The sequence below is a fragment of the Chenopodium album genome, chromosome 15 (assembly GCF_948465745.1).
Source record: "Chenopodium album chromosome 15, dcCheAlbu1.1, whole genome shotgun sequence".
In the NCBI taxonomy this organism is placed as follows: domain Eukaryota; kingdom Viridiplantae; phylum Streptophyta; class Magnoliopsida; order Caryophyllales; family Amaranthaceae; genus Chenopodium; species Chenopodium album.
Window position 1 is genome coordinate 37,120,825 of NC_137848.1, and position 27,389 is coordinate 37,148,213.

At 36.3% G+C, this 27,389-nt stretch overlaps 1 protein-coding gene across 3 annotated transcripts; it reads left to right on the plus strand.

Annotated features, from left to right (window-relative positions):
* The first annotated feature begins 10,672 nt into the window (after positions 1-10,672).
* Positions 10,673-25,901, plus strand: LOC145583120 (LEC14B homolog). 3 transcript variants are annotated; one of them, XM_081640276.1, is made up of 10 exons: positions 10,673-10,807; positions 11,372-11,751; positions 11,859-11,978; positions 13,861-13,938; positions 15,457-15,639; positions 19,433-19,510; positions 21,124-21,299; positions 21,531-21,689; positions 23,386-23,446; positions 25,200-25,901. In XM_081640276.1, exons 2-10 carry the CDS (start codon positions 11,383-11,385, stop codon positions 25,386-25,388), a joined length of 1,413 nt encoding a protein of 470 aa, XP_081496402.1. In that variant the 5' UTR covers positions 10,673-10,807; positions 11,372-11,382; the 3' UTR covers positions 25,389-25,901. The 3 variants fall into 3 exon arrangements, with proteins under 3 accessions (XP_081496402.1, XP_081496400.1, XP_081496401.1); XM_081640274.1 differs by having other exon boundaries at positions 10,692-10,807; positions 11,151-11,751; XM_081640275.1 differs by lacking the exon at positions 10,673-10,807 and having other exon boundaries at positions 10,823-11,751.
* Positions 25,902-27,389: the final 1,488 nt, after the last annotated feature.

Sequence of the window (27,389 nt, forward strand, 5' to 3'; positions counted from 1 at the left end):
GGTTTACATTTGCTTCCTTGCTAACCATTTGAGCATTATACCCTTCTTTTCAAGCTCCATATTTAGCTTTTGAGCATTTTGTTTCATTCTTGTTCTCATCATTGGTTTTTGTGAAGCAATTGGTCCTTATTGTTGAGGTATTCGGTGTATGAAGTTGATTATTTGGTTCTTTTAATGTAAGCAAGTTGTGTTGTAAATATTTTGTGCATAAAAAGCAAATGCAAAGTTGAAAAAGCCGTCCATAGTTAAAAGAGGTGAGGACAATGAAATAACTTGAAAAAATGAAAAAAAAAATGAGAAAAAGCAAAGCAAATTCAAATGCTTTGGCAAAAATGAAAAATTGTGAAAATGAAAAAAATTCAAAAAAATATTGTGATGTAAATGTTTCTCCCTATTTTAAGCATTAAGGACAATGCTTTGTTCAAGCTTGGGGGGAAGCGTTATTACGCTTTTTGTATATATGTTTGTAACTTTGGCTTTGAATAAGCTTGGGGGTGTTGGTGTTTTTGTTTGGTGATTACTTGGTTTTGGTGTTGACATTTGGCCAATCTTTGCTTCACAATTTAGGTATACCGCCAAATTTTAAATTTTAGCCTACCTTCACCCTTTTCACCCTTACATTACAACCCTTTTCAAGACCATTTGACCTTTGTGGTTGAGTCACAAGTCGATGGAGAGAGATGTGAGTCAAGCCTATAGAGCGGTGTGCATTAGTCGAGATGTCGAGTAGCCTTAAATCTCTTTCTTTTTTCGGCTCCTTCGAGGAATCATTGAGATGCTCGCTAGAGGTGGATTTGAAGCTAATTAGGAGATTGTATTAAAAACGTTTTGAGATGAAGGTGAATTGTGCCTCATTAGTTCTCTACGCTTAGCATATCCTATGTTTCAATCAACCTTAGATATCTTGAAACATGCACTCTCTTATTTGCTTAGAAAGAATTGCATTCATTTGTGCTTGTTCATTTGCAAAAGTCCATTCATGATCATTTGTTTTCTTTTCTTTTTTTTTTTATTTCTTTTTCGTGTTTGCCTTGTTTGTTTGGTTTGAGAGAGTTGTGGGTTAACCTCTTAGGAAACCCTCACGAGACCTCACTCGTACTCATTGGCGACTTTGGGGTTTTAAGGGCTTGCTGTAGCTAAAAACAACCGTGATTCCTACGAAAGCGAGTCTTAGTGTATATTCATGTCTCTTTCTTTCATTTTTCTTATTTGAATAGGTCTTTCATCCTATTTATTCTTGCTTTGTTTTGCTCGAGGACGAGCAAAAGTCTAGCTTGGGGGAGTTTGATGAGTGTCATTTATGGAACTCATTTAGCTTCTTTTAAGATGATTTTTCATCTCTTTTACATCTCTTTTACCTCTTTTTCTTTAGCTTTACTTGTATTTTCTCTATATTGCATTTTCCTTAGTTGCTTTCTTACTTTCTTGCATTTCTTAGTTTATTTTGCATTTTCTCCTTTACTTGTTTGCTTTTCTTTGATTTTAGGAAGTTAGTGATGTTCGAGGAGCTCATTGGCATTCTCTCGGGGTATACAAGGCTTAGGTTGCATCCCGGTTCCCCCTCTTGAAGCTCAAAAGCAAAGGAGTACAAGAGTCAAGTCTGCAAGGCCGCGCTCTTATGCCGCATGGACATCAAATGACGGTGTTGAACCCACCGTAAGGGCTTCAAGTGACTACCTCACCAACATGCATCATGTGGAGCGCACAGGGGCATCTTCGGGCGCACCAAGCCATTTCCTCTGATCCTAGGGCACGGCCGCGCGCGAGGGAGGAGCGGCCGCACATATGCCAGGAGCGGCCGCGCAGCTCCCTCTCCCCTGCTTTCATACCCATTTTGTTGCGGCCGCGCTTAGGGATGAGAGGCCGCACCTTTCCAGGTTTCTTTTGGACGTCTAACTAACTTCTCTTTAGTTATTTTTACTATATATAGAATTCCTTCATTTTCCAGAAAGAGAAGAAGTTTTGAGACATAATTTTGATCATAATTTTAGCTTAGTTGAGAGTTTCTCTATATAGTTTTAGGGTTAGTTTAGGAGTAGATTTAGAGAGAGAAAGTGAGAGATTTCAATGGTGATTTGAGGGATTGATGATACAAGGGTGACAATTGTGTTGAAAATCTTCTCGGTTATCAATGAGCATTTCTAACACTATCTCATTTTATTGCTTGGTTTAATTTCAAGTTTGTTTGATTTGATTTGGATGTTTGATCTTGATTAGTGTAATTGTTCTTGATATTTTGTTGATTCTTGATATCTTAGTTGTTTGTTGTTAGATGATGATTCTTGAGTAGTTGTTTGGCTAGGGATTGGGTGAAACTTGTATGATTGATTGATTGTGATTAATTTGGGAATTGTGTTGATTGATTGTTGAGATTAAAGTGATTAATGTAAGTTTTCATGTGTGTAATTTGATTAGGCCTTGAGAATTATGCTAGATTGCATTGTAATTGCTAATGACACGACCAATTGATTTAGGAATTGCAATTATCGATTGGTTTGGATTGTGATTCTCTTAGTTTGTTATTCGTAGAGACATCTAGCTTAACGATTAGGAGATAGCTCTTTGATTCCAATTGATAACTCTTATCATTAGTCTTCACAACCATTGATTGGCATGTTTGTCCCAAGTTGTTGCAATTGTCATGATTACTTGTTGATCCCATTCCTAGTGTTTTATTTGTTTTGTTGTTTGTTTGTTAGTTATTAGTGTTACCTCTTTACCTTTGGGTTCGACCTAGTTTAGGCGCCCAACTGAAAGCACTTGAACGTAATCGTTCCTTTAATTTGGGTTCGACCCTTGACTTACCTCTATACTTGTATTTAGGTTTGTTAAGTGTTTATAAATTTAGTTTGACTTAGGGATGATTAGTCAATGACCTAGTTTTTCCCCTCATTAGGCTGCCTCGCCTTCTTTGCCTCTTACCTGAGGCAGATAAAGTTGAGGCACTTGGTAAAGCGCTCCTGGTAGTAGGCAGTCTCCCCTTCGTCGACCATCAATTCGAAGGCCTCGAAGAAGTGGCTTTTCAGACTCTCCTCGGTGTCATGCTCGATACGAACGACTTCTATGGGGTTAGGCGGCCGAGGTGCCTTCAGCTGCTCAGTCAAGTCCGAAATGGACCATTTCAATGCATCCACCTCAAGCTTGAGGGAGTCTACCTGGTCCAAGGCCGTTTTAAGGGCCTGTTGGGCTGAGGATAGCTCCTCCTTCAGCTTCTCGGAGGTCTCAAAACCCTCCTTCCATTGTTGGGCATTCAAGACCGCCTCATCCCTTTCCTGATGAAGGGCCTCCCTGGCCAACGTCTTCCTTTCAAGGGCCTTGCCCAGCTTGACTAGGTCATCGGTCTGCCGCGCCGCCTTGTTAGTAAGCACCTGCATGGCCGTCTTAAAATGTATGCGCTGAAGGGCAAGTTTCCCAGTGTTGGCATCTTCAGCTTTCCGTAACAGCTCCCACCCCTCTCTCAGCTTCTCGTTCTCTTTATCCTTCCAATCCAAGAAGGCATTGAGCCTGAGAAAGAGCTACATGCGGACATGAAGAGTTAGTAAAAGCAAAATTGTGAAAATATTCTAAGTATGGAATTCAAGACAGCAGAAACTACTATTGGTTACCTCGGCGCTGCAGTTAATCATAGGGCCGAGGAAGCCCTTATTTATTCCCCTCAGCTTATCACTCTACGCCTAGGGGACGACCCGGACCATGGCTTCTCTCATGGCCTTTCGGTCAGTGCCAGTAAGTGACTGGCCGGGCAGCTTGATGTTCATCTCCTCCGCAATATCTACACACGGCCATAAATGGTGTCAAATTGAGCAAAATGGGCTTGTAAAAACAAGTATGGTTGCAATATAACAAAATTCTCACTAACCGTCTGAGAAGCTAGGAGGTGAAGGAAAGTTGAATGGAGGGGGCGGCAGCGGCTCATCACCTCCCTTGTTGATGTGGTTGGGTTGCTCCCCAGCGGACTGAGTGGCAGCCGCCTGCCAATCAGATTTGTTCACTCTCTCGACATGCGGAGTCGAGACGGGAGAACGACTTACCCCCATCGTCCACTTTCACTGACTCATCATGGACCGACTCAACTGTCGGACCCACGGACTTGGAGACCCCGCTTTGTGACAGCCGGGGTGGCTCTCCTTCAAACTTCTTAGGAGCAGTCCGCGACTTTGTCTTGGCCGCCGGGTCGGAAGGGGTTTTAGGTGCACCCAACTTCCTAGTCTTGGACGCCTGGCAGTCCTTAGAACAGAGGCCGACTGTTTTCGTTTTGCTCTAGGAGTAGGAGTGGCCAACTGAAAAAGACAAGTAAAAAGTTAGTATGGAATAAGAAATGAAAAAATGAATCATCGTCCGTGTAAAAATAGGAAGAAGTCTCTTCCTAAAATACCAACACGGACGAAAAGCGTCCGAGTGCAGAAGAGAAGGACCCCTCCCCTCAACATACCAGCACGGCAAAAAAAAAAGAAAAAAAGAGTTACTGGCTTGAGTGTATCGACCGTACCTCCTTGGTTTGCTCGTACAGCTACTGCCGAGCCTTGTACCGAGCCAAGTTTAGCTCGGACATATCAACCTCTCCCTTTTGCTCCTTGTCCAGCATGGTGAATGCTTCTTCTACACAAGGAAAGAATAAAAAGAGTTAGAAAAATTTTCAATAAAAAGCTAGCAGGCGAACGATAAAAGTTTCAGAGCCCCACCTAGGGGAATGTTCCGGTAAAGGCCACATGCCGACATAAATACCGGGTCCCGAAGCCAGCCGGCCAAAGGAATCCAGTTCTTTGGCACGGCCACCATTTTGCCGTCCCTTCGTACCTTCTTGACACCAAAGTAGTCAAGTTGGTGCGCTTGGCTAGGGTGGACAGGTGGCTTGTATGGCTTGTGCTGCGCCCGGCCGAGCTGGATCGGCTTAGCATTAAACCAATTCATCCACAAGTTAAATTCAACGTCCTTTGTTTTGATGCGGTAGAATTGATCCTTCCAGTTTTGCCATTTTGACACACGGTCCATTACCACCAAATAATCTTTAGTGGTGCTAAGGATGAACCAGCCGTCCATGTGCTTCTCCAGGCGAGTCATGGAGTGCATCTCACAAAACACCGGAAAGCCAAGCTTGAAGCCCTTCCGGATGCACGTCACCAAGTAGCCAAAGAAATTCAACCAGCTATTCGGTATTAGCTGGAAGAGAGCAATGTTATATTCGTACAGGACGGTGCGGACGAAGGGATGGAGAGGAAAGCGAAGTCCAACATCAAAAGCAGCACGATAGACGCTGAAGGACCTTCGGCGCGGCCGCTCTTCTTCCCAAGCGGCCAAAGAAAGAGAGCGCTTGGGCGCTTTCAGCTTAAAACCTTCTCCCAGTTTGAGGAATTCCCTATACTCCTCCAACCCGTCATGAAGGTAGCCCAAGGCCGTGCTATCAACCGTACAGGCGTACGGGTCCTTGAAATTGTCAATATTGGTGATGGTCTCCTCCGCCGCCTCCTCATTCTCTGCCTCCTCTTCATTAGGGTGAGGGGAGGCTCCAAAATCAGAGGACAAGACATTGTCCAACTCAGCGGCCTCGGCCGAGCTCCTACTCCTAGAGCACTGACCGCCCCCAGAAACTACGACGCCCTTAGGCACCAAGGGACCTTTGCCCTTATCTTTGCCTGATTTCCTGAAGGAAAAGCGATGCGAGGGGGCAAGTCGGACGGTTTGGCAATCACAATGCCAGTTCAAGCTCTATCTGACCTGCTATGTTGGAGATGGGGTTGTTCAGGAATTGGGACGGACGGTCTAGTGTCCGCCCGAGAAGAGGAAGGAGGCCTCTCCTGAGATAGAAACTCGGCCGGATCCATGATCGAGTTGGCAAATTGGGGGAACCTTAGTTCTAGAGTTTGCCCGGACGTCCCCCTAGCAGAAGAGGCACCCTGTGCTCTTTGGCACTCTTCAAAAGAAGTGGTCACTTTGACCACAAAACACTCAGTGCCACTAGTTGTGGTCGTATTGGTGGTTGACTCAGTCTCTGCGTTCGTGTTATCTGGGTCATAAGGGACCCTTGGGTTTACCAGTCTGCCGTCCGGATTTCTAGCGGCGTGCCTGTCGTACGTTTGCCTCGTCCGAGCCATTTGCGACTGCAGGGACAGAGAAGAATATGTGGATGAGAGTCGGTACACACTGGAAATGGACCCACTCCATGAAGGAGAAAGCTTGTCTCCGTCAACTCTAGACTCCTCAGTCCCAGGCGAACGGCCAGCCTCAAAAGGAGAAACGGACGAAGCCGAGTGTTGAGCCATGTTTAAGTAAAAAGAAAGACTAAGGCAAACAAAAAAAAGAAGTAAAAAAGAGCAGGCGGCTTATGTAATCCCCCGTATTTTTAAATATTTTATAAATGAAAATTTATTTTATTTATAATATTTATTTGTATTTTTCCGGATTTTATTTTAAAAAGTTTCAAATTATTAATTTGGGTCGAAAATTATTTTAGTACAAATTATTTTATGAGCTTTCATTCTACAATCTATGTCATACAAACAAAGCCTAGTCCATTTCATTTACCTAATTGGCCCATTAATTTTATGAGGCCCAACACTCCTACTTACCCTACAACTCTCTCCCCTATAAATACCCCATACATCCCCAAAATTTTCCCCACACAAAAGGTTAGTCTTATTTTCTCCTTTGTTTTATTAATTTGTGTAATTATAATTATTGATTTATGGGTTTTGATTTTATTGTTTGAAATTAATTTAATTAGTATCAAATTGTATTTTGACGATTAAACTTTATAATTTCAGATTTTATAAATGTCATAATTTTCAGATTTTGTAAATTTTATAACCTAGGGTTTTTAATTATTGAAAATCACGATTTTAGGGTTTTTACGAACAATTGATTTAGGGCTTTTATAGTAATGATGTTTGAAATTTTGGTGATTATAACTACTGATTAGTTTAACTTAATCCCATAATATTTTGAACACGTAAATTCGTGTTTTAATTCTTAGATTTCCATTCGTTAATATTAATCCCGTTTTAATCCCGATTAGGTTCTGAACTCATCCGATTTTGATAAAAAAAAAAGTAGCGTTTTCCATGTGGAAACAATGTTTTAAGAAAGACTCACTACCTTTAGTAGTGAGCACCACCCTCTCGTGGCCAAATTCATCCTCTAAATATGATTTTCGGGCAGTTTTTGATTTTTAACGAAGTTTTTTTTATGCTTTAAATTTTATCCTTGAGTTTTAAAGGGTTTTTGATTAGTTTAAATTGCTGGAATTTTATTTAAAGTTCTATAATTGTGATTTTAATTAAAGGGTGTGATTACCCATTAAAAAGGAGTTTAATTAGGGGTTTTTAAATAATTTTTAGATTTTTTTTAAGTAGTCTAAAATAAATTTATGTTGCTGGAAATTTGGTTGAGTATTAATTTATTGTTATTGGTTGTTCTCTAGGAAGTGATTATTCCCTAGGAGACTTTTGAGTGATTAAAAGTGGCACAAAGGATTGTTTATACGAGGTACGTACATGTCTACTTCGTTGTAAGTAGTATCATGTTTAGGTACCAAAAAGAAAGAACTTAGTTTCATGTTTAGAGAACACTTGGATGGAAATTGTTTGGTTATACATTTAATTAATTCATGTGCTTATGTTTATGAGACATGTTTTGGTGAATTGATTATGTTTGTATGAAATTATGGATGCAAGCATGTTGAATTATATTGGATTAATTGTTTGTATGGAATATTGATACAAGCATATTTTTATTGGATCGGTTTATTAACCACACTTGGATTATTGAAGGATTGGAGTTGAATGGTTTAAGTGGAATGAATTTATTAATTATTCCACAAGGTTATAAAATTATTTTATTTATTACTCAAGCATGACTTGTTAGTATGTTGAGTAAAAGTGGATTAAGCCGAAATGGCTAGATGGGTTGACTATGTTCAACAATTTTGGATAATTTGGAAGTTTAAAGGAATTAAAGGTCAATTTGTGATGTGATCACCATTGTCCTAAATAAGATTAAAAGTGAATTAATGTATGATTGTTATGTATAGTCTACTTGAATGAGTCAGCTATTAATTAAAATTGTAATCACGTAAAGTGAAACAAGGATGAGCAATAAAACTCTGGAAAGAGTGCACTTCTAGAGTATTGACAATTATGGGTTGGGGTACACGGTGGTAGCCCGTGGCTTTTCGAGGCTTGTTTGATCAACATGTCCTCTTCTCTTTTGGTATTTACATTTTTATTTTATAATGAAAGTTAGATGGGATCCTAGACTAACTTTGTGAGAATGGAGTCGCGCCCATTCTTGCATTGCGCTAAACTTTTATTTTAAATGGTCATTTGGGACCAAAATGATTTGGTGGGTTAGACAACCTCGTCTATTGCTTACTCCAAATTAAATTAATCAAACTAAATATTAAGAGTCAAGTGTTTGGAACTGGTTACTAAGTATGTTGAGTCAACTGAATTGTTTAAGTGTGGAGTCTTGATTAATGAATTCGTTTTGTATGTTTATTTACTTTAATTAATTGAGCATGTTAGGTTTTGTACGTTTTAGCTTGTATGTACTCAGCTTTGCTGATTGTGTGCTTTTGTGTGTGTTTTCTTTTGGTCATGGCCTTCGCCTTTCAATGACCCTGTGATGATCCAATTATTACACTTGTATTATTGGGGAGCAGTATTGCACAGGTTAGCTTGATTATGTGAGGTTCGGGGATTTGACATACGCATTGTCAAGGGATTGGTGTGATTGAGAGTATTCGTTCTTTGTGTTGAACTTATCTATGTTTTACTATTTCAATTATGTTTTGGGATTTTAAATATTAGTTTGGTTTAATAAGGGCCTTTATGGTTCCAATTTGTAAGCTTTGACTTATTGGTTTTCTAAATTATATTATTTTAAGATTTAAGTTGGATTTCCGCTGCAATACTTTGATAAAGCCTTAACGTTTTAACACGTGGCGGTAACATGCCAATGGTTCTCCACTATTTTATTTAAATTAAGTGGTTTGGAAAAAGGGAGAATTATTGGGGTGTTACAGCTTACCTCTGTACGTGTAGAAAACTTTGGAAATTCTTGGAAGTCTTAAAGTTTGATCGAAGAACTCAATCACACGGCGGAGCTCCTGAAGATTGAGGGGAAGATCACTTTCTCTCTCTAAAAAGCTATAACTTCTCTTTAGAAATCTCAAAAGTTAAAAGTGCCAAAATGAAGTCAAACCTCTTCTATTTATAGGTTGAATTTATGAGGGCAAAACGGTAAATCAACCTTTCCCACCCAAGAATTCAAACGATTACTTTTTGAAAAGGTTAAAAGCCGATTCTGTTATTTTGGACAGAAAAAGAGATGAACGGGTTAACGGTGCATCCAAATAGACGGCCAAGTTAGCAGAGGTTAAACCGCCATCCTGAAATCCTGGGCGTCCGAGCTTCCATTTAAAATTTCAAGCGACATCGTTCGTCCGCCTATCCCCTAGACTCGGGCGTCCCTTGGAGAAGTTTCAGGCGGACAGAGCAAGGCATCCAGCCCATAGTAGCCATCCCCTAAGTGGGCGGACGATTTCACCCACCTACTCAGAAGAATGCTCTATCACTAAACACTCGGACGTATCAGGACGAGTAAAGAGTTAGAGGAGGCGGCCCGTGGCGTACGAGTCACCCCCTATGAGGGGCAAATGTTTAGGGTAAAAATACTCCTCAACACGTAGTCCAATCCCATAGTGACATGTGGCCCAATCAAAGGGTGACACGGGTCCCTATAAGAAAATGACACGTGTCAGCTCAAAAAGAGCACCCGAAAAGAGAGTGAAAAGGCCTCCTTACGTCAGGAGGCCCAAATCCTTAGAATGCCGCAAAACGGCGCTCCCATCTGACATGTGTCGTCAGTTGATTGCGTAGCCAATCAGGGGACAGAAATCTAGGGTACAAGCCCTAAAGGAGCACAATTTTCCACCCCTATAAATACCCCAATCATTTATGACGGGAGGGGTGGATTGGGACATAACCTTAAAAAGAGCACTAAAAGCTCCAACTTCTCTCTACTTTCTCTCTCTAGTTTATTCCGTTTTCTGGTCACTTACTTGATCGTCGGATGCGGATCTCCGATTTACCAAAGTTCTGTTGTTTTGCAGGTGTCCGAGTCTACTTGCCGGCGGAGCGTGACTAGTATCCCAAGGGATTCCAAAAATACCCCGAAACAACTACGATCTAAGGTAGGAAATGAATCATATATGTGCTGTGCCTGATCTAAGGAAGACATGGTTGAGCTTAGCTACCTTGGTAAAGCCGAAAGCTTAAAATGTCGGAGGTTCTATTGTCGACTAAGTTCAAGTATTGGTGAAAACCCTCTAAGTAAAACATTTTATATTGCGAAGCATGGTGGGCTATTAAATATAAACGTTAATCTGTTTAAGATATAAGTAGTAAAGTAGTGATAACTGGTACCAATAAAAGTCATATAAGTGATTATCAAATCGAATTATAGTAATAATCAGTGTATTATTAAAAACTGTTATTTTAAATTAAGGTGTTGTTATTAATTTATCAAGTATTGTTATTGATTTATTAGGTACTGTTATTTACTTTAAAAAAAAAACAAAAAAAAAAAAAACAAAAAAAACTGACGTCATTTGGTGGTATTGGGCGAGGTGACCTATTCCAGGTTGCGGATAGTGTTACATTGGGACAAGAAGAACATTTTGGATGGTTAGCAAGCTCGTGACGTGTCTCGCTCTTCTGCTTCAGTTCAACAATTTTTTTTAGTAAGTAAGCGCACACTCTCTGCAACTTCTTTGTCTTCAAAACCACCAAACTCCTGCTCATTTGCCAAAGTAAGTTCAACAAAACTTGATTGTTTATAATATTTACTAAATTCCTGTTTTCGAAATTATTGAGTTGATTGAATTATTCAGCAACATAATTGATGTTTTAGTCGAATCGATCACTTGTTTGAATAATGAATTGGGTGATTATGTTATCAGAGTCTGAAATTGCATTTTTTAATTTGATTATTCTTGTAGAAATGGTTTGGATGAAGAGGATTTTGAATTGATGCTTTAGTCGAATTGATCACTTGTTTGAATATTGAATTGGGTGATTGTGTAATATCAGAGTCTGAAATTGCATATTTTAATTTTTTTTTTTTTTTTTTTTTAAATTTGATTATTCTTGTAGAAATGGTTTGGATGAAGAGGATTTTTGTGGATGATCACGGGGAATAAGATCGAATAAGTTTTTGGTTCATGTAGCCGACCATATCTTTTTTGAAATAACATTTTGGTGCCGTCGTTGATGTCATTCTTGTAGAAGAATTGGTGAATTAATTGAAGTATTATTTATTATAAAGTTACGTGGATGAAGTTCGTTGAATTAATTGAATTCGTATAAAAAATTAGGTTATTGCACAATGACAAGTTCTAGGAGAAACACCAAGTTTTGTGATGAAGCAAGTGGTGCTAGTGGGAGTTCTGCTGGTACTAGCAGTGAACATTTTGATCATGAAATTGCCCAACTCACAAAACTTAGATCAGGACCTAATGAGTATATTAGTAAATTGTTTGGTGGGAAGAACAAGGATTGGATTTCGCCAGTGAAAATGTTGGCTGCCCGTGAGAGTAATTTTTTTCGAAAATCAAAATTCTCAATGGCAGATGGTTGTCATATGCTTAGTAGATATTTGCCTGTTAATGGACCTTACTTGGTGGACCAAATGGAAAGCTGTGCATATGTCTCGCAATTTTCATCTGACGGTTCATTGTTAGTTGCAGGATATCAGGTATTCTTTTAGCTACTTGTACGAACGTGGCTGAGGCTTGCCAATATGGTTTATCAGTTTATACGTATTGAGTTTTGATCTTCTAATTATGTTTTTTTTGGACATAGGGAAGTCACATTAGGGTATACAATGTTGAAAAAGGGTGGAAGGTTCAGAAGGATATATTGGCTAGGAGCTTGCGTTGGACGGTCACTGATGCATCCCTATCTCCTGATAAACGCTATCTTGTAAGTTTGTGAAATTTATGTGATTTGGTGTGAAAAAAAACCCCTTAAGGTATTTGTTGCTTATAGGACAATCATTTTACTTCTCTAAGAGGAACCCTTAAACCTTATGATTATCTAAATTGATTGTTTTGACCCTTTAGAGGCGTAGATTCCCTGCACGATTATTGTACCCACCAGATTTGGACGGGAAAAACTGTTAATTCAACTGTTTTGATATGGAAAATCATGATAAAACCATCTTTTGATTAACTTAGAATATTTTAAGTTGTTAACGACAAATTTTCCTACATTTATAAATGTATAATCATCAAGAAAAATTGCATAATCATTAAAATTTTCTTTAAAAAAATTCAAAGTTAGACAAGGTTTGATCCCAAATGTTAGAATTATGTCCTTTTGATCTTATATAAATGGAGGATAATCATGTGCATGCTTGAGTGGCAAGTTACTTTATCTGTATTTTGACTAAATCTGTTAGATACTAATGCTATGGATGTTGAATGTCTTATACATGATTTGCATATTGTATATGCTGAAAAGTAAATTTATTTGCTTTTGGTAAACATCTCTTCTAATGCTCAATGCTTTGCTCATCCTTGATTCAAGGTAGTTATTCTTATTAATGCTTTCTTGTTAATTCATGTTAGCTTTTACTACCACTAACTCTTTTTTTTGTGTCTACTATGCCATTAGTCACTCTAATGAATCATGATCTACCACTTCCTTTTTATACACTTCAGATCAAACTATTATTGTTTGGTTGTTTATTCAATCTCCATTTTGAATAATGCTAGATAAACTTGACTGTGACTCTTCTCAGCTACCCATGTCGCGGTTGGTCTTATTTTGTGTTGATATATGCATTGAAAGTAACTAGACTACTCTGGTATGGTTAAACTTTATTTGTACTTGAACCTTGTTGCAGCTTAATTTATTGGAAGAACATGGACAGTAACCTAGTGTTAGGCTATGTAAACATCAAATGAATAGATGATAGTTTAACTATGTGCTATATCATCTTTGGCTATAGATATTATACTGTATCATTACTGGCTTCCCTAGTTGTCGCTGCCCTCTTGATGCCCCCGCCATCATCAACGTTCCTCTTTATCTCTGTTTTTAATGAAATTGTTTAGTTCTGGTGGGTTTTGGGGGTTTCAGGGGCCGGTGGGCTGGTTTATGAGTCGGTGGGTTGATCTTCGTTGGGTTTCGGGTGGTTGAGTGGGGGTGGGTTTCGGTTGGGTTGGTAGCTTTAAGGGGTGGGTGAGAGGTGGTTTTGGGGATAGATGGGGTGGTTCGAGTAGTGGGTGGTTATGGTGGGGTTTTGAGTGGGTATGAGGTGGGTACCAGCAGGGGCAGCGACGGCAATGCCAGTGCAGGTTTTGGCGTTGTGATGGTTGGGCGGTACTGTAAAAGGCGGTGTTGGGTGGTGCCAATGAGGCGATGAGTAGTGCGCTTGGGCAGTGGTGTAAGGTAGTTCAAGAAAGGGAATGGAAATAGCATGGGAGGTGGGGGAATCAAAGTAGAGGACTATAGGGGAATGGAGAGGGTAAGGGGAATAATTAAAATGTTGTTACAAAAAACAACGGGAAATAGCCTAGTTCATTCTCTTTCCCATTGATCATTACCCCATACCAAACACCCCCTAAATATGTAAATAGTTAGCTATTGTGGGACAAAGGAACTATCAAGCTAAGATTCGTGATTTGTTATCTTCATTGAGTTTATGCTCATGTTGCCATGGTTACTAAATCGTCTAGATTCTAATAGATTCACTATAATGTAAAAATATTGTCATTACATATTGGCTATTACCATTCTGTGCTAATTCTTGTTCATGTCATCCATCTAGCTAACATATGTTTGGTATTTGCAAGTGCAGGTTTATTCAAGTATGTCACCCATTGTTCATATTGTTGACGTGGGATCTTCTGTTACGGAGTCTCTTGCAAATGTTACGGTATGTCTCAAATTAAGTCAAAAGTGGCTTTTGGAGTTTTGGTTCATTCATGCTATGTTCCTCTTTCATAAAACAGATTAATAAGATTACTAATTTATATTTTGTTTACTGATATATGGATAGATGAGTTTCCCAATTTGGTGGGGTTTTTATTTATTTATTTATTTTTTAATCATAACCCTATTATTTCCGAGTCTTGTTTGGCCCATTGCGTTTTCATCCCTTTTTAATTTCTGAACATGGAGGTCAGTCATGCTCAACAAATTTTTAGAGTGATGGCAAGAGTGTCAGAGAGAGGGTTGGAATTTGGCAGAAGCTAACTGACACATCCTCCCAATTATTCCGAAAACAATCTCACCTTCCAATTATTCCAAAACAATCCCACCTTTGAACGGCTTAAATTTTGTCATTGTAAGTAAATTTCAGCTATTCCTCTTAGAGGATACCTTGTTCTCTTTGGTTGAACTGCTTCACATTGTAAATAATATTTCTTTAAAAAGATGAATATTATAAATTTTATTTTCTGATATTTTCTATTTTGTACATGTTCATTTTGGCAAATATCAACTTGTTTACAATTTCTGTGAAACTGGGAAGTAGTAGCTAGGGACTGCTAAGATAAACAAAGTTGTGTGTTATGTACTACGCGCTCTAAGAAAGAAAGTTGCAAGAGAATTAAACAATAAGGAAAGCTTGAATTGATTGATTGCTAATGATTTAAGGGGATATAACAATAGCTTTAGGGTATCAATCTCTCTCAAGTGACTTGAGGTCACAAGTCTCACCAAGTTTCACTCAATTTTCTGGACAAACTTCTTGATACACAAACTACGTTACTTATACTAAGGACCCCTAATGGTCAAGCTGACCTTAATTGAATACATGTGGTACTTAGCTAAAATAGAAAGACCATAAACAGACATAAAAGAAACTGATGGCTTTCCTTGCCTAAGTCTTTCTTAATTAAACTTGTCTTGTTGCATTCCCTTGCTGCTGCCCCTAGCTATTTGCTGCTGTCGACCCTAGCTGCTGCTTCCCCCTTTTTGCGCCTTGTATACACCAAGAGTGGTGGTTGACTGGGGTTGTTGACCCAGTCCATAACATTGTGCATTATGTATGCTGCAGCAATAATTTCTAGATTAATTATTCTCATTATTACTTGTTTAAACTCCCAAATAGCTAAGTCGTTATATGAACATTAACACTGATAGATGTATTGAGCATTAACTTAAAGATTCTCAGTCAAAAAAAAAAAAAAAAGTATGCTATTGATGAATACAGCTGTACAGTTAAGTCTTAATCCTGGAGTAGCAAACTGTAGATTCTAAGTTGACAAGTAATTTATGTCAATGATCATCATCAACTTGTTCAAAGTCTTATCCTTATCTTCTTTCTTTCTATACCAAAGCTAATTCCAACCTTTATAATTTCAGTTCTTTTGCTTTCAGTGCTAATACTATTGGCTTATGCTATACAGATATAATTCATCATTAATTTTTAAATGTAATACTGCTTTAGGAAATTCATGAAGGTCTGGACTTATCAATAGTCGATGGTGAAGACAATGGGGATAGCTTTAGTGTCTTCTCTGTAAAGTTCTCAATAGATGGTCAAGAGATTGTGGCTGCAAGCAGTGATAACTCTATATATGTCTATGATCTTGTAGCAAACAAGCGAACTCTCCAAATACATGCACATGAGGTATTTTGACTTTTATAAAAGTCTTATTATTTACCTATGCTGTGTCACTGTGTGCACCTTTTCCAATTATGTTTTGAGGTTTGTGTTTTTTGTCTTGAGGAAGCTTCGAAGTCTTATGAAGTATATTTGTTTTCCTGGTTAATACATTGGTTATACATTGGCCTTCATCCCAAAGTTATTGTATCTTCAGTTATGGTATGTCCAGAAAATTTCCACTTCTGAATGTGCATGCAGTAAACTTTTAAACTTCCTGATTCACCCTTCTATGTAAAGATAATACTTGTTAGAAAATTATATCTGTAGTCTTTTATGTTTAATTCGAATTCAAGTATTAGATAGGATAATTTTTGGTGCCCAATAAGTATTTACTAGTAGTAAAATACAAGATCATAATGTGACCCTTTTAAAGGTGGGTTTTTCTTAGAAAGAATAGTTTTAGTATGCAGGAACAGGAGGGTACGTCACATTTTTGTACCTAAACTAATTTTGTAAGTAAGAGGCCCATGATTTAGAATTCACTCATTCTTAGCATTATGTATTAGAAAACCAGATCTCTTACCCATGTTATTTGTATTTCTTAATGTGATTGATAAATCCTTGCAAAAAGTGATTGAAACTCGCGTACTTTAGAAGAAACTGTCAAGTGTCAGGTTTCTGAATTTCTCTTGGTCTTGAGATTCTTTTTTAAAGTGTAGTGTGACCTGCTTTGATGTCTATCCTACCAGTGTATAAAAAAGCGCAAGGCGCACTAAGGCGATAGGGGTTCTAGAGCCTAGGCGCTAGACGCAAGCGCAAGGCGCGCGCCTTATCGAAGTAAGGCGCACTTTCGTACATTTAAAGGTTTTTTCACTTATATATATATATGTGTGTGTGTGTGTGTGTGTGTGTGTGTGTGTGTGTGAAACATAATATTAAAACACATAAATATAAGTAAAAACTGATTTCCCATACCAAATGCTTCTCCAAAAACATAGCATACAAAATAATGTATATCAGCACTAGGCTACTATCCAATAGGAAACCAAATATAGTAGTTTCAAAAGGATACGTAAATCTGTCCTCCTATGCTCCATGTGTCCTGCTGCCATCATCCTCCATATCTGTCATTATATAAGAACAACACTTAATAATAAAGTATACAGTATTATTATTTTATTATAATTATTATTATTATTATTATTATTAATGGATTATAATAACTAAATTATCTTGGATGATGAACAGATTAGTCAACAAAAAATAATCACATATTATAATAAAAAGTAGTTGATTAAAAAAATGTTACTGGTTAGTGGTGATGTCAGTTCATTAAAGTGTACACCATGTGGCTCTTATATAGGTAGAAAGTGACAGATGGTTGATATTAGCATTTATTCTTTTTATATATTTTATTTGCATGCAAAATTTACTGATAAGAGACATTATAAAAGGTTCTCATCTCTACAAAGGACATAAAGGTTAGGTCTTTTTCAAGAGATGAAGAAATTCAGACAAAGAGATTCCAAAAAAAAAATACAGAAATAATACGAAAGAAAATCAGAAGAAACAGAAGAAGTATGGAAGAAAAAGAAAAGGAGAAGGAGAAAAAAAAGGAAAAAAGAAAAAATTGATTTGAAGATTAGTATTACGTACCTGGAGAATTGGAGATTGCTGAAGAAGTCTTCAAGAAACTAGGGCCGGCTACAGCGAATTCTTCTATCTTCTACTCTTCTCTTTTTTTTTTTTTTTTTTTTTTTTAATTTCTATTGTTAAGGATTTTGTGGACCACATAATAAAACAAGATAAAATATATGCAAGAACTTTCTAGCACATAACAGTAAAAAAAAAAAAGCATCATATATAACGGTAAAAAAGAGAAAAGCAACTTTTTTTTCTCAAAAAAAAAAAAAGAGAAAAGCAACTTTTTTAAAAAGGCGCAATTAAGCACGCTTCTGCGCCTAGTGCGCCTCACGCGCTTCATTGAGCCTAATTGCGCTTCATTAAAATCGCTTCGCCGGACAACAATTAAGCTCTAACCCCTAAACGCCTAGAGCAAGGCGCGCGCTTTTTCAAACACTGTATCCTACTAACTTAAAATTGGCTCTCCTCTTTGTTCCTGGAACATGGTTGTAGAAAAGGTCTCTGTGCAGTTGGGCGGGTGGGAAAGGCTTAGCTTTCATGACTTACACATTGTTGTAACCTTCTCTTGTATTTTCCTTCACTTTCAAGCTTTTGATGGGTGTAGCTGGCTGGAGAGACTTATGAAAGATGTTTCGTGGTTTGGGGGGTAGGTGAGGTCGTGAGGATAAGTGGTATCACCTTGTTAGACAGGCCTATGTTTGCATTTCAATAGAGGATGGTGGTTAGGTTTTGGTATTTTGGCATTGGAAAACATTGTTTTAGTGACATGACTGCTATTATATTGTCACATGGCAGTGTCTCTTTACTGGAGGTTTTTTGTTGTGGTTGTCATCCCTTGGATTTCCACTTTTATTCTTCCAGGTTATTCATTGTATATGAAGTTTTGAAGGCGAGAAGGGTATAAACTAAAGGTCCTTTTTATTTATTGATTTCCGCTGAATACAAATTTATAATACGTAATAAGTCAAAATATTAAACTAAAACAAATGCTACCTAGCAAATTGTTCCAACTTATATTAACTTTAAGTTTGCCATTAGTTGCATGGGAGTATATCCATGCTTGTTCTAACTTTTTACTTTTTTAGACTATCCTAGATTAGGATTATGCTGAATGGAGTGTGTTAAAAAAAAAAAAAAAAAAAAATGATAGGAATTCTTGAAAATAAAGTTACTTCTTGCATAGCTGGTCGGGTGGATTTGAGATGTTGTAAAATGATGGACAAAAGGGAACTCCTTGTTTTGATTTCCTTTAGCTCAACTGCATGCAAGCTCTTAAAATATAGGATTGAAAGAAAAAAAAACAGTAGTCCCCTTAGAACTAAATTCCAAAGCGAAGAAGAATATTCACCAACTTGCTAGCTCTTTTAAAAAGTTTAGAGGTCTCCGATCCAGTACTGACCTCATTGTTCCTGGCACTGTTTCTGAGTCAGTCCCACAGTCTGATACTTTTGTTCTAGAATCTGTTCCTTGAGTCGTTGATTTCCTTTTTCCCTAGATCCATATCATAAAATAGAAATTGTTCTCCATACTATTCTTTCCTTTTTCAGGATTTGGTCACTACATAGCATGCCATACCCCTGAATTGCCAACTCATAGGGTATAGAAACCATTGACCTATAGCTCAAAAGATAAGTTAATGTCTTTTGCAGTGCTATCCTCTCTGATGGCAATATGGCATCGCTTAATTACTCTTACCAAACAAGATGGTAACAGCTCTAGAAGCCTAAACCTCTAGTTAAGGCTTGGGAAACTTCTAACAACTTAAGTTTATCATCCACTCGCGTGTGTTAAATTAAGTTATATGAGCTGTGTTATTTACTTATTTGTGTTATTGTGGTGATTGAACAACAAATTAGGCAAATTTCTTTTTATAAGGGATTTTTTTTTTTTTTTAATACTGTGAAAAGGCTGAATGGAGACTTCTTCCCTTGGTCTGGATATTGCGCTGCTGGTTTATGTTAGATTTTTGTTGCTAAAGTTCTGGTATTAGAGAACTTTGGAAGTCTCTTATTTACTTTAAGCTTCATCAACTCTCCCATTTTGTAAAACAAGGTTTAGCTTCTTTAAACATAAGCAGAATGTGTGAATTTAGCCTCATAGTTTTCTTGTATTTTGTTTGATTTTATCTCTTGTATTACTGTTACAAAAGTGTGTTGTGGATTGTCTGTTTCAGGAAGATGTTAATACTGTGTGCTTTGCTGATGAATCTGGTCATCTGATATATTCTGGAAGTGATGATAACCTCTGCAAAGTAAGTCGTTTAATTGTTTTTGCTTAGATAATTCGGCATCCATATTTGTTTCAAGAAGCAAGTCTAAAATATTTGGTTCTATTCTTTGGAAAATTTCACATACTCCATACCTTTTTCAATATGACGTGAATACTTGAACTAGTCTTCACAGTATTTTTTATAATTTATTTTTTTATTTTTTTATTTTGGGGCTCGAGATAGTAAATTTTGTATGTTCCAATTGCTTATTAATGACAATGAAGGAAAACTACAGCCCTCGACTAATGTAGCCCTTTTCAAAATCTAATCAACCAAAACAAACTACAAGCAGAGCCTGGGCATCTTTGAACTTCAATAGCAAGTAATCCAAAGGGTAGCAACCTGTTGAATTTTCTATTGGTTCAAAGCAGAATTGCAGAAAATATGACTGTGTCGGAATTTGTATTGCTGATTTATTTTCATTCAGATTCCAATTCCCTGGTATTTTCTTCTTTAATGCTTTTCGGTGTTCACTATCCTAAAATTATGTTGGTAAAACTGTACTGAGTGGCTAGAGAGATTTTAAAGTGCGGTTCAGGCCTTGTTTCAAATAAGTGAGGTTATCTCTTACACATTGTTTGGGTAGAAAGAAATGGAAGGAAAAGAAGGGAAGAGAAAGAGAGGGGGACAAACTCTCTTGTTTGGGTAAAGGATTGAGGGAAGGAAGGGAAAGGAGAGGGAGGGATCCATTTTCCCTCTCTCTTTAATAAGTATAATCCCTCCAAATTTGGAGGGAAAATGGAGTTCACCTCCCCCCTCCCTTTCTTTCCCCTTCCCTTCCTCATATTTCCCTCCCCTTCCTTTCTTTCCTTATTTTTTATCCAAACAAAGCGTTAATTTATTTGAATTAGATTCTTTCTCCTAATTTGAAAAATTGCTGTGTTTAGTTTTGGCCAATGTTTCTAGGTGTATGAAATCTGGTGAATGAATTAACTTTACTCCTGCTAGTGTATATGTTCTTGGTAGAGGAAGAATTGATAAAAAGTCATTGGTGGCTTGCTGATGCTGGGTGAGAGCAGTGACTTGTAGGTGAGTGTTGATGGGGAGGGGGGCTTACTTTTCGAGAGATAGTGGGGGAACTTACTTTCTGAGAGATAATCTAAGAAACTGATTAGATCTGTGGGTAATTAATTGTTTCATTGTTTAATCTTATCAATTGATTTAAATGATTGTAAAATTCTTTTTGGGGGATATTCATATGCATTTTCCAAATGACAAGGCACCTTAAAATGTAAAGCTTTGAGTCTATTTTTGTAACTCTTAATCTTTTTTGAACTAAAAGAATTTATTTCTCAATTACTATTATATTCTGTTCAAAGAAGCTGGACCTGAAAATCACAAACCTGTCATTTAAACAATTCTGTCAATGATTCTCGTGTTTGTTACTTGGTTACTAGTCATGTATGTTAAGCTGAAGTTCTGGCCTTTCTATTTCATGTTATGACCAGTTCCAAATTTGTGTCCAAGTATGGATGCTTTTGGTCATGCAAGAATTTAATGAATGTCATGTCTTGTACTGCCATTTTCATGTCTTTGTCTGATACTGTTCTACTTATTTGCAATCTTAACCAAAATAAAGTGCATATTTCTTTTAGGTGTGGGATAGGCGTTGCCTCGCATCAACATGTCAACCTGCTGGAACATTAATTGGTCATCTGGAAGGCATTACGTTTATTGACAGCCGTGGTGATGGACGTTATTTTATATCCAATGGGAAAGATCAGACTATCAAACTGTGGGATATCCGTAAAATGTCTTCTAACTCTGAATGGTAAATTTTATGACCACCAAATAACATGATACATCCTTTCTTATACAAAGCTTTAATCTTTAATTGGTACAGACCTCCTAATATGTAGATTGTAGAGTATTGAAAGTAAAACTTGAACCATCATTGGTATTGTACTAAGAGATCTTTGTCAGTCAGTTCTTATGTTGTGTTACTGTTTATAGTCTACGTGCTTGTTGAGCATAACAATTTTTTTCTTTGTGATTCTTTCAGTGCTACTACACCAAGAAACTATGATTGGGATTACAGATGGATGGATTACCCTGAAGAGCTTAAGAAGTTAAGACACCCAAATGACCAATCTCTGGCAACATATAGAGGTCATTCAGTCCTTCGTACTCTAATACGTTGCCACTTCTCCCCGGAATACAGGCAATTATTTTCTTCTATCTTGTCATGATTTAAGAGATCTGCAACAGTTTTGCGTTACAACAATTTGTTGCCTAGTCAATGAGTTTTGTTTGAAACATCTTGAGAAATCAAAATTTTAATTTTTGGTTGAAAGATATTCTGTAATTGACTCTAATTATCCGAGTTAAGCATAAAGGAATGACCTCACTTTTCACATTTTTCACTTTTAAGGACCTGTCACTTTTTTTTTTTCACCTTTAGGGACTTGTGGTTAGTTTTCCGGCTAGTTAACCCACTTGAGCTCCGGCCATTAATTAAAGTCCTTCAATTTGGAAATTTAAGTCCTTCAAATACAAATATTAAAGTCCTTAGATTTGGAAACTTAAGTCCTTCAAATACAAATATTTAATACATCAAAAACTTACTGTCAAAGTAAAAATCCATGCGTAATTAAAATTAATCGAAATTAATCACATTTAACTCAAATTTTCAGCTGATTAATTTACATTATATTATAACGATTGAAAATTTAACTATAAATAAAAAAAATTCAATACTAATCAAAGCTCTAAACTATACACACAGATCCATCAAAACAACACTCAATTCAATCCAAAATTAACCTCAAAGTAATAATAACATGATTTCAAAAAACAAAATCAAATTTTCAAAAATCAAAGAAAGAAATAGAATGTTAATCCATTACTAATTTAATCAAATTAAATAACAAAAAGATAAACTATAAAAAATACAAATATGCGTTTCAGACCTACTGAAAACAAAATCAAAATCAAAATTGAATACCAAAAATAAAAACAAACCTCAAAATCGGACAAAGAAACCAAATTCTGGAAAAAAACAGAATACAAAAATTCCGATCTAAATTAAATCGGAAAAATTAAGCTTGAACTAAATTCTACCAGTTACTGATGAAGAAGAAGAACGAGGACCTCGACGGCTACGCCTTTGAAAGTATTCATAAATCGAAAATTATAAATAAAAATAAAAATAAAAAATTAAAGGAAAACAAAAAATAGAGGAAAAGGAGGTTAGGAAGAGGAGAGAGAAATAGTGAGAAAGAAAAACGTGGGGTATTTGTTCAGTTAACCAAGGCTTAACTCACCTTTGGGTTAATTGTTATTAATTATCACCGGAAAGTAAATGTTAGGTTCTTAAAGGTGAAAAAAAAAGTGAGAGGTCCTTAACGGTGGAAAATGTGAAAAGTGAGGTCCTTCCTTTATACTTAACTCCTAATTATCTTTCTCAAGATGATAGGGGTCAGTTAGAGCTTGAGGTACTAGTGCCTGCTGAAATAACTGCTCTATTGCTGCCACAAAAGCACCTTAGCTTCTATATTATTGGAAGTTCTAAATTTCCATATCAGGAACAAGCTCATTTCTTATCAGCAGAAATCTAAAATTGAATATTTCTAACTAAGTTTGTTGTGATATTGAAATGACTGATTTTAAACATCTAAGGATTTTTCAAAATTCTGTATCATGAACATTATACACTAGTGAATTCACTTGGTGAATTTCTCCTTGCATCTATGCTATTCATGGGAATTATTCGATGGTACATTGGTGAAAATACTCCAAAATAATGGTAGCAGGGATTTTTATTTTCACCTAGTGGTTGCCATTTTACTTGTTTTGTGGTGTTGGTCAAGTAGCATCTCTTTGCTTTAGATTCTAATGCTTGTGTTTGCTTGTTGCAGCACTGGTCAAAAATACATTTACACTGGATCAAATGATGGGACTGTCTATATCTATGATTTGGTAAGTAGTGATTTATACCTCTTGTGCTTAATGAAATTTATTTTGGATCTAACATATTATAACCTTCATAAAAAATTTTGCACTCCCATGAACAAGAGTGGTGTTCAAATAAAAAAATAAAATAATATAATCTAAAATTAAAATTTCAACTTCTAATTAGTAAGACATTTTAGTAAATCCTTTTATGCTATTCAACTTGTCTTGTGGGCAATCTGATTCAGCCTTGTTAGTATTCCGTTACAATCTATAATTTGCTTCCTCTAGTTATTTCTTTGCTTGATGTTATTTCTAAAGTTCTTCTAAGAATCAATGATTAAGTCTGCTTACAAACATAGGCATGTTCTAATTGACGTCTTTACATATGTTTATTCCATGAGACAAAGAGATAGCAATTAAGCACAGAGCTTGTCTAGTTATTTCTTTGCTTGATGTTATTTCTAAAGTTCTTCTAAGAATCAATGATTAAGTCTGCTTACAAACATAGGCATGTTCTAATTGACGTCTTTACATATGTTTATTCCATGAGACAAAGAGATAGCAATTAAGCACAGAGCTTGTCTGAAAAGTCTAAATTTTTTTTTTATTATTTTTTATTTTTTTTATAGTAACCTTGTAAATTTCACTGTTCTACGTTGTGCCCCAACATATATCACTTTCCACATTGTAATTCCAATATACATTTTGTTCCCATACGGTAAGCTTGTCGTTATCCCGCCGTTAAATATTCCGTTAGTGGAGTCCACTCTCAATTTATTACTCCCTCCGTCCCCAAAAGTTCGACCCGTTTGGCCTAATTTTAGACCCAAAATGATCAACCCGTTTGCATTAAAATACCCACCAATTTACAATAATATTTGTGCAAAATTAGCTTCTCCATATAAAATTTTGTTTTTTTCATGTACTTTTATTACTTTATCTCTACTTTTTTACAAACCCCGTATAAATTTATCTTTCCAATATACTTTTACTTCTTTTTATTTAACTTTCTTAATACCCGCGAAATCAGCCCAAAAGGGTCGTTCTTTCGTGGATGAATGGAGTAATATTTTTTAATCGATTTGCGCGTGAAAAATGTTCCGTTAAAGGTGTTGGGCTCTATTTTGGCTCTTAAGGGTCCAAATTGAGCTCGGATTTGGCAAAAAATAACTTAAATGTCTTGTTTTGCTTATTAAGTAATGTCTCGATTTACGTGTTTACGTTTTAATACTTAAAACGAGGCATTTATTTTATTTTATTTTTTTTTTGAAATCTGAGTTCAATTTGGATCCTTAAGGATATTATGGAATGTTTTCCAACGCGCAAATCGATTAAAAAATATTAATAAATTGAGAGTGGGCCCTACTAACGGAATTTTTAACGACGGATAACGGCAAGCTTACCGCATGGAAACAAAATCTATATTGAGGTTACAGTGAACAAAGTGATATATATAGGGGCACAACGTACAAAAGCAAAATTAATAGGGTTACTATATAGAAAAACCCTTTTTTTTTTTTTTTTTTTTTTTTTTTTTTTTTTACGGGACTGAAAAATTTACATCTCTTGACCTCTTGACCATGATTCAAAGTAAAACTCCAATTATATTAAGATTCCACGTTTGTGGACTCGCAATATTGACCTTACAAAATGAAAGGGGGAATTCATTGCATTGGGATGACAATATTGTGGAATGTACAAGTCCTGTCCATTTACATATTTCTTCTATGTTAACAAATTTGCTTTACTTAAACTTATCTCTTTTCTGCTTAACTAGGTAACTGGAGCGTTGGTTTCCAAACTCAGTCATCATGAAACTACAGTGAGAGATTGTTGCTGGCACCCTTACCTCCCAATAGTCATAAGCTCATCATGGGATGGGATGGTTATCAGATGTGAATTTCGAGGCGATGAAGTAAATCCGCCTCCTCTCAAGCGAAGACGTCGTAGAAGATACTTGATATAAACTTAGCATTGGCCGTGGATCAAGCGCGCTGACTTTATAACAAGAGTTGTAAATTCTGATGACACTGGTTTGTAGATTATAGAAATTGCGTTGTAACATATGCTGGTTTATTTTCTTCTGTTAAACGATTTCCATGGAAGATGTTAGAAGATATCGTAATTCCTCAATTATGACATTCTTAACTTAATTCCAGCCTCGCCCATGTAAGCAAAATGCACAAAACAAAAAAATAAAAGGCTGTTTTCTTGTAAAAAAATTGCACAAAACCGCTATTTAAATGACGGTAAGTTAGAAATTTTGTTAAAAAAAGTTCATAATTAAAGAACTTTATTACATAGTAATATATTCTATCATTTTGCATGTATATTGTTTATTTTTTAGGGCACTAAAGTCATTTATCTTGACTTGTTTGTTCCTTGCTATTGTCTTGAAAGCCTATTGTAAATGTAATCCAGGAACCATCCTGAGAATATGATCCAAAACTAACTACTTCCTTGGGTTATTTTTAAGTGACATACTATCTTCCGTGTATAGTATTAGAAGCATTATGACTTTATAAGTGGTTTGTTGGATTGGTAGATTCTTCTTATACGGAGTAATGTTTTTGGATTATATGTCTAAATATGTTTTGTTAAACAAACTTTGCATTATGGCTTTATTTGTGCACATAATAACTAATCTACATATTTTTGGTGTTTGTTATCATTATTACTCCGTGTAAAGTTTAGTATAATATATATATAGATATTTTTTTTTTTTTATTTTAAATAGTCACCATGATAGGTAATTTTCTATAAATTGCTATTTATTTGTCTTAAAAAATATATAATCATATATCTAATGACTAATCCCCAACATTAAATTATATCTAGGGCCTTTTCGGCAAGCTTTTAGACTTAGTCAAAATACTACCTTAAATAATGGAAAATGTGTCTAAGACAATCTTTTAAAAGACATTTTTTGTTTGGGACAACCTTTTAATTTTTTTTTGACAAAGTCAGACCCTAATTAAATTTTTTTTTTTTTTTTTTGTTAAAGACGATCAATCCTCACTTTCAGGCCATTGATCACTGGAATTCGGCGTTGACTCGCACGTGACTTGCACATGATCCTTATTTCTCCTATTTGCACCCCTTTTCCCTCCAATTTTTTTTCACATAAAGACCCCTTTTCTTCTTCAATTGAACTCGTTCTCTCTCTCTCTCTCTCTCTCTCTCTCTCTCTCTCTCTCTCTCTCTCTCTCTCTCTCCTGCTCTCCATTAATTTTCTGTCAGACCTTATTTATTCCTTGTGCCCCCAATTAATTGAAGACCTTATTTATTCCTCAACCACCAAGTAGTAAGTTTCATTTTTGTTTTTTTGTTTGAAAGTGGAAAGCTTTCCTTTTTTAGGTAGGTTTTGCTTCAATTTTTAACTGGGTATTCTGTCATGGGTAAACATAGAAAACAAGCTACGTCGGGAAGAAGGAAGAAGAAGGGGAGTAATTACGTCATTATCGACAAAAAGAGGTACCCATACAACTCCAATTTTTGACTTTTTAATCGATTTGGGTGGAAAAAAGCAGGTCTTTGTTTTTCGTGCATGTCCAGTTTTAAGTATTTAATTGTATTGATTATGCTTTTGATGATGTTTAAGTACTGTAGTGTAGCATAATTTATTGATTAAAGTATGTAATGTGAATTGTTTATGTATTTTTGCTGTGAAACCCTAATTTTTAAACCATAAATGGTCAGACCCAATGTGAATTAACATACCTAAAGCAAGCTATTGTTGTGTTTTGCATTGGTTAATCAGGTTTAATGGTAAATACACTTTGATTAAGCTGATGGAGGCTATAAACATTAGGTTGTATTATGGTGGCAATTTGTGACAAAAAATAAGGAAACTACATATGAAAGGGGAAGTAGTGATCTCTTTCGTCTTTCTCTACATCCTAATGTTGAGGAAGTATGTCATTTTGAGTTTGTTGACTGGATAAAGAATGAGTTAAAATACAAAGAG